A 7735-nucleotide genomic window follows, 5' to 3' on the forward strand; every position below is an offset into this window, starting at 1 on the left:
TTATCTTATGATTCCCTTATAAAGAAATAGCCAACAAAAAGCTATATTTATATCATTTAACATTGGATTATTATATTAAGCTTGTAACAAAAACAAGTTTTGTTATATTTAAATAAATAATCGTTTGAAAAATGTATAAGTTTTTACCTTTTTGTAACACAACCTTTGTAACTTTGACATTAACACAATAAGGATGATAGCATTGTCCACATTGGATACAAGCAATTAAACACCCTTCCTGATCAATGCCTAATGCCCCGCACATCACACATATGTCTTGCGTCAGCACGAACTTGTCTTTTGCTGAACACAGCACTAATCTGTATTAAAAAAAATTAGATAGATAAAAATAAGGCTTTATATACCTGTAGGTAACATTTACCTGTTTTCTACACCTGGTTCTTCATCGGTCTTACTACCGTCTCCTGTAGGGCGTTGCAATCCCACGCCTGGCACACCAAAGACGCCTCTCATTTTCGACTTAGGCCCCCTTTTTCGTCCAAAATCGTTCAAGCGTTGTTTTTTCATGAAACCTACTTTGCCAGGTAAGATCTTCCCTGTTCCTTTAGGACGTCCAGGCGCCGCAGTTCCCAAGCCTAACCTTTTCTTCGCTATTTTGCTTGCACTGTAAGGTTTACCTTTACCCAATCCAGTACCCCTATCTTCCAAAGCTAATTTTTCAGGATCGAAATCGTACGGAGATGGCTCTTCATACAAAGAGTCTTGAGATGCAGAAAGGGACTCTACAGGACTCTCATCGATACCTGAAAAAAAAATTAAAAAAAGTTTATTTCAACTAGTTCTTCCCCCTGCCATTAAAGGAATTGTTTGTAAATAGGTATGCAACACATCGTACATTTCAGCATAAGAAACTGCTGATACTAACTTTCATTTATGTAATACTAATTTGCCCTGTACTGACAGCACTTATAATTTTTTTTATATATAATATTACAACAAAATAGTCTTGTTAAAGTATATACTCACTATTTCTTTTAATCATAAGTTGTCTTCCCTGTTGCGTAATGTTCTTGCAATTAAGACATATGTAATCGAAATCGGGATTGGCTTCTTTTCTCTGTTGGTACAGCATAGGATCAGCATCGGGGTCACAACTACCATGAACGAACCTGACCAAATTTTTATTAGCGATCTTCTAACAAAACAGCAGTACTTTTCACAAGACTTACTTCCTACAAACAGCACATTGTACCATTTCCCTATACGCATGTGCCCTGTATGCGCGATGGCAAAGGGGACAGGAGAAGCCCTTATTACGTTGTTGGTAACACGAATCGCAAACGGTGTAGTGGGCATGCCAGCGGGACGACAGTCCGGCACCCGGAGTTCGTGAACCACAGTCTCCACATACTCTACAACACTGAAAGACAAAAATTGTTAACAAACTTTTTACAAACTCGTTAAATCAAAATAATTTTACCTTGCATTTCCACCCGTATTTCGGTATAGAGGTGACCACCGGTCTTTGACACATGGAATGGTAAACTTTGTCGCACTGTTCGCAGGCCATAAGCTTCGATTCGTCACCTACCATGCGACAAACTTGACAGATTTTGCATCTTCGACACTGCCAGCCTGCTCTAGCACCTGAAAATAGAAAACGCAATCAACCAAATAACTATTTAATGAGTTCTTGAAATCTTTTAACTTACCTGGCAACTGTGCCAGCCCCACACAAGTTCCATGGTAATGATCGCCACACAAAGAACAGAACATTAAATTGCTGATGTCACCCAATTCTTTACAAGTGTAACAAAAAGAAACTGAAAAAAAAAATTAATCTTTTAATAACTTTGTTATTTACCTAATTAATATAGAATACTCTTACGTTCACAAAATAGTGTGACCTGTCCTAAATGTGAAGAGCAGTAAGTTGTCAAACTTTTAAGTTCTTGAAAGGCACCTGAAGCAGTGGCACAGGGATAATGAAAGGCTTTGGTACATTCTTCATATTTGCACCTTAAACTCCCCCCAAATCGGTTACAATATGAACACTTTACAGATAAAGCACGAAGGACCACAGGACTTACATTTGCTAAAGCTGTACTTTCTGCAACAATAAATTATAATACGCATAATATATTATATATTACATCTTTAAAATTTAGAACGTTCAAAAAAATTATATGTACCATGTACTATGACATCTGCGGACCACGCAGCACAACTTCTATGCACGAAAAAATAGCCGGACGGTTCAAATATCGAAGACACTTCAGGTTCCTCCACATGTCCAATGATCGATAGCTCATCCACATACTCATTTGTAAGAGAGGGGTGTCTGCTCTTGTTGAAACCCTTCTGTCTACGACATGTAACAGGGCCACCCCGAGGACTTTTGTCTCCACTCTCCCGCTCTGGAGTTCTATAAAGAGGCTGCGAGTCCGTAACTTCCGGCGCTGCCTTTTGGGGGATAAAACCTTCAGGGCAAGATAGGCGCAATAACTCACCCTGACCTAGCTGACTCCTCTCCCCCAAATTACATAAAGAGCAAACCTTACCAGGCCTAAAAAAAGAAACAGTAAACAGAAGAGAAAAGAAATTTATTATTCTGAATAAGTACCATTGCTCAGGGGCATAAGGAGACTCTTCTGTAAACTGAAATTTGTTGGTTCTATCAGAATAAAAGGTCAAATCATCAGTAAACTGAAATTTATCTTTTTCAGGGGTAACAAAACTCCCAGTCTCGGGATCTAAATAGCTCTCATCTGCAGGTGATGTTGCTAAAGTAAAATCAAAATCAGGCCTATCTAAACTCTTGACTCTCCTTAAGACACCTCGAGAAAATCCCATAGTTTTCCATTTTTTTAATTTCACTCCTAAATTACTACTTCTTCGGCTAACCAAAGGTTTCCCTAAAATTTATTTTAACATATAAACCACTCTTTCAGATGCAAATATAATTTTTACTTACCTCCTTCTCTACGAGGCCTTCCTCTACCTCTTTTAATGCTCAAAGGTTTACCAGTAAAGGCAAAGGGTGGTGTTGGATCTTCATTATTATGTGGAGAGCAGGTTGTTAATGTAGCTGCAGAAGCAGGAGCAGATGATGGTAAGTGAAATGAAGACGGTGTTGCTTCAACAGGTTCATCTATCAGTTCTTCCTCATCTTCATCCAAATCAGAAGCATCACCCTCTTCAATATCCATTAACTCATCAGGATCAATGTTATTTGAACCACCAACTTCGTCCATCTTTTAGTTGTTCTAAAATGTAAACAGCACAACTAACACAACCAATTCAACCCAGGCAGGTTATAATACTTGTTGACAAAAACCAATATCACTTTTCTAAATAATTACATATCACAAAGATATCCTAAACTATTACTTACCTACAATTAGTGCTTAAATACAGATTATAAAGACCAACTATGCACAACTTTACCTTGGTTATGAAAAAGGTTAGTAGTTACACAATATTTTTTTTGATAAGGACAAATTCAATTAAATATGAAAGTATGAAGAAAACTGAACTCTAAATGCATTTACAATCCAACAGAAGTTTAATAATAAGAAATTGTGAAAAATACCCCAAGCGCCATGTCATACCTAAACACTGTTGTATACATAACGAAAGCGTCAAATTTTGAATACTACTCACCTAAAGTAAAAGAACGATGTAATATTAAACAGCATTAAACAATTGCAACGATCACGAATTGTTTACATAATGTAAAAAATTTTTTTAAACGAACTTTATACATTTCTCAACATCAACTAACAACAATAATTAAGGGCCATCCTATAATTACATACATTAATGCGTTTTGTCAGCCATTGCTGATCAACACTGACTGTGACTGACTGTCAGAAAAAGAACCAAAACTGAACTGACAAACAAAATCACTAAATTTGCAGAAATGCCAACATCTTAAAACATAATTTCAAAAATATAAATACGCGCCAAAATTGTATAAAATAAAAAGACTTGTTTTAATCTCCGCTTCTTTTTTATTTCATTTTGTAGAAGAATAAACATTTCAACTCACCTAATGAAGCTATTGTGATAGCGAAACAATTGATGTGTATTAAAAATTCTATGAAAGAGTGTTAACTTTACTTTTTTCCAAAAAAAAGGTTTTTTATACATTACCGTAACAAAAAGATATAAAACATTACGNTAAATTGAAATATGATAATAACAACGAATACACGCACACGATATCATGCTCATTACTCAAAATTAAATCTCGGCAATCGCAGTTACTTAAAAAAAAAAAATGAAAATTAAACTGCAAAATTAAAATTAATTTGTACCAACAATCTCCATTACTAAAAATTAATAAAAATAAATTTCCATCATTAACTCGATTATACAATGAACTATTTAAAGGAGACCGTAGGCACAAACGACACCAAGAAAATAAAAAACGAAATTCTAACTTTTTACGCAAAAGTAACGAAGAAAAAAAATTTCGAAAAAACCATTCACATCGAGTTTGAGCAGCACGTATTCTCACCAATGATACGGTTTCATACGTTTCCTGACCGAGGGACGGGAGGGTGCGCATAATCTCACTAGGGGTCAGCACACGTATTTGCTGATCGGCAGCGGAGGGATGGATTATGATTGGTCGATTGAGGGAGCCGTGCTCCTGGTAGTGGGGGTTCACGGTCACGTTGGGAGCAGGACCCGTGTGATCGCGCCCTCCCAACACGTGCTTGTTGTGTACGGTGAACTGTTGGTGCGTGGTGGGAGATGCAGGAGTCGGCGTAGGCAACGACAAGGGCCGGGGAGGAATTGGGGGCGACGAGTTCGACGATGACGACGACAAGGACGACGAACTCGAGGACGATGATGAGGAGGAACAGGAAAGGGATGCGACCGTCCCAGAGCTACTGGCATTCGAAATATTGGTTAGTAATGGTAGCATTACGGGGGTGATGGTTGTAGTAGTAGTTGGTGTTGTTGTAGTTGTTGGGGTGCACACCTCTGAAATGGCAGCGGACAATAGGGTTCCTTGGGTCTGCAAGGGGACGGCTGACGTCTTTGAGATCGCAGCCGCAGTCACTGCTGCTGAGGACGACGTCGTGCTAGCTACAACGCCTTCCTTGCTCATCTAAATCGTCATGGGGTCGAAAAATAAGCATATATTTAGGAAAAAACAGGATAAGTTAACGACACAAATGTACCGTTTTTTACGAAATAAAAGCAAACAATCACACGCTTAAAAATAAATGAATAACACGTACACATACGCGCACATAAATTAAACAAGACACATAGTACATACAGGATACCTCTGGAGTAGAATACCAATATAAAAATAGTCCAAATTTTAAGTACGGTCCAGTTTATAGTTTCTTTACGGTTGAATTCAAATGTCAGAGACAAAATGTATATGTGAAATATCCTGTATGCCGATAAGACTGTAGTTGGGTTAGTGACATTCGTTGCCCTTTAACGTTAAACCCCCAATTATAAAAAAAAAAACAAACGATTTGAAAACAAAAAGCCAAACACTTAAATATTCACACAATCAATCAGTTGTACTTCATAATTCTTAATCTGAAGGCACTTCTATGAAAATATATGTTTCAATCAGGGATTCCCCTATCGTACGTAATAACTTTTTTCAAGTTTGCTCACCTGTTGTTGTTTTTTCATTCTTAACGCGGACCTATTATCGCGGGCTTGTTGCAAGTAGGGAGCTTTCTGTTCGGTACTCAACGTCCTCCACTTTTTTATAATCTGCTTGTATCGATCATTCCATGTAGGATATTCGGTTTTCCATTCCGGATGGTTCATGTTGGCATAGAGAACGGCCGATATGGTGGCACCGGATCCTAAACCTTCATCAGCTTTCATTTTCTCTGAGGAACGCTGATTATAAGTAGAAGGCACCACAGCGTTAGTTGTTTCGACTTCGGTGGTTGCCACGCCTCCAGTCCCGCTGTCATTTATTGACACCCAGGGACTTGGAGGCTCAGAAAACGCTGGACTAAACTGGGGACTACTATAAAAAATCACAATGATAAAGTCAATATAAGAACAATTTATTTTTAAAATAACAGCGACTGTAACTTACTTGCTGTATTCAGAATGATAAGGGGATTGCGGTGGGAAGCTTATAGGTGAGTTGAGACTGTTTTGGTTAGCGTTAGTTAATGTTGTAGGTCTCATAGAGGCAGATACGACCTGAGGAAGAACAGGCTGATTGTTATTGCTGTTACTACTGCTGTATGTGCTATTGGTGACTGTATTAGACTTTGGAAATACCATATTACTTTCCTCAGATTCTTGTGATTCATCAGTTAAAACACCCTAGAACAGATTTCATACATATTTAATGACAAATTATTAATATAATAATAATAATAGAGATACCTTAAATATGTCTTCCACATCTTTACTGTTAATATTGGGAATTGACTCGATATTAAAGTGAGATCCAAGTATTTCTGTTATGTCGTCTTTGGTATCTTTTGAATTGTTAGAATTAGAAAGAGAATCTGATATGTCAGGTTCCTCTGTTAAATTAGAATCTAAAATACATATTTTTAATAAAATTGACAGATTTTGAAACATTGTAATATTTTAATACGTATATAAAGCATGCTAAGTTGGGATTCACAAATATAATAATTAAATAGCAATTAGCACATTTTTTTAACCTGGTATTGTTATTAATCGAGAGATCGAAACAATTATTTTTGTGTGAACAATTATACATGTGTGAAACCCAACTTAGTTTGTTTTATATATTAAAATACTAAAATAAAAAGATTAGAATTTCTTCAAATTTAATTGCTGTTAAGTTTAACTTACCAGCTAACTTTTCAAGATTATCTGCATTTTTACTAAGCTCCTCATCATCTTCATTCATGATAGTATTTACAAGATCAGCGTCTAAAAGGTCTCCTGGCAAATTAAGCACATCCTTAAGGGCTTCTGAATCGCTCTCGTCCTCCTCTCTGGACACACAAACCGAGTCGTTTTCATTGTCTGTCTTGTCTCCTGTCATACTCCCTGAGAACAGCTTCAGGGGCTCTTTAGAATTTTCAAACTTCTCTTGCTTTGCTGTTACAGCAGCCACGGCTTTTATTTCGTCCTGCAAATATAAAAATAAGTTAGGAAAACACAATATTAAAATATGAAAGATGTTAGCTATTTACCTGAGATAATTGTATAGTTTTGGAGTCTTTTTCTTTCTCGTATTTAGAATTTTCCTCCTCGCTTCCGCTCGAACTGTCTAATTCTTTGTTAGTGTCCAAAAGATCACGCCCAAAAAAGGCTTCTTGAAGATAGGGTGGAAAACTTTCAACCAACTTATTTTTGGGCTTTCGACGGACCGGTTTACGTCTCGGCTTATCCGACGAGGTCTCTGCGAGGGATGATTGAGTTGGAGGTTCGGTCGAAGTAGGAGTCGTCTGACCTGGTAACATGTCCACATCGTCGGTGTCCATACCACCCCTAATACCTCTCATCCGTACCAAAAAACCACCTATTCCTGTAACAAGAAAGCAAAGAAGAATGAAGAATTATTTATATAAGAAAATTTAACATGCACATTTGTATTCAATATCAGAAAACTTACCCAACTTTTGTAAATTTCTTTGTCGTTTACGTCGTAAAACTGTAACGCCACTTTCCATGGTATACAGAGTAAACCCGTCAGGTGGAGGGCCGTCCTCTTTAGTCCATATCATTCCCTCTTTGTATATATCCTGAAGTTGTTCTTCTTTAATTTCTACCAATTCTAATTTTGCAC

At 37.2% G+C, this 7735-nt stretch overlaps 2 protein-coding genes across 6 annotated transcripts in view; both read right to left on the reverse strand.

The window, feature by feature from the left end:
- LOC108739104 (histone-lysine N-methyltransferase 2C) overlaps positions 1 to 3812 on the reverse strand; it is a 39679-nt gene extending 35867 nt beyond the window's left edge. For all 5 annotated transcript variants that reach the window (XM_025973207.1, XM_025973204.1, XM_025973205.1 and 2 more), the window contains exons 1-11: positions 3625 to 3812; positions 2936 to 3227; positions 2585 to 2876; positions 2154 to 2527; positions 1850 to 2071; positions 1674 to 1784; positions 1442 to 1608; positions 1191 to 1381; positions 988 to 1130; positions 383 to 764; positions 148 to 320 (exon numbers count right to left, since the gene is read on the reverse strand). In XM_025973207.1, coding sequence (XP_025828992.1) covers positions 148 to 320; positions 383 to 764; positions 988 to 1130; positions 1191 to 1381; positions 1442 to 1608; positions 1674 to 1784; positions 1850 to 2071; positions 2154 to 2527; positions 2585 to 2876; positions 2936 to 3215 — 2335 coding nt within the window. In that variant the 5' untranslated portion in view covers positions 3216 to 3227; positions 3625 to 3812. The remainder of the gene's footprint in view (positions 1 to 147; positions 321 to 382; positions 765 to 987; positions 1131 to 1190; positions 1382 to 1441; positions 1609 to 1673; positions 1785 to 1849; positions 2072 to 2153; positions 2528 to 2584; positions 2877 to 2935; positions 3228 to 3624) is intronic.
- Positions 3813 to 4138: 326 nt separating this feature from the next.
- Positions 4139 to 7729, reverse strand: LOC112904050 (histone-lysine N-methyltransferase 2C-like). Its single transcript, XM_025973221.1, has 7 exons — positions 7562 to 7729; positions 7140 to 7474; positions 6793 to 7075; positions 6352 to 6509; positions 6053 to 6288; positions 5614 to 5980; positions 4139 to 5083 (listed from the first exon to the last, which is right to left on the reverse strand). The coding sequence occupies exons 1-7, from the start codon at positions 7671 to 7673 to the stop codon at positions 4139 to 4141; spliced, it is 2436 nt and encodes an 811-aa protein (XP_025829006.1). The 5' UTR covers positions 7674 to 7729.
- Positions 7730 to 7735: the final 6 nt, after the last annotated feature.

This window comes from Agrilus planipennis, unplaced genomic scaffold (genome assembly GCF_000699045.2).
Source record: "Agrilus planipennis isolate EAB-ADULT unplaced genomic scaffold, Apla_2.0 scaffold163, whole genome shotgun sequence".
Lineage (NCBI taxonomy): Eukaryota > Metazoa > Arthropoda > Insecta > Coleoptera > Buprestidae > Agrilus > Agrilus planipennis.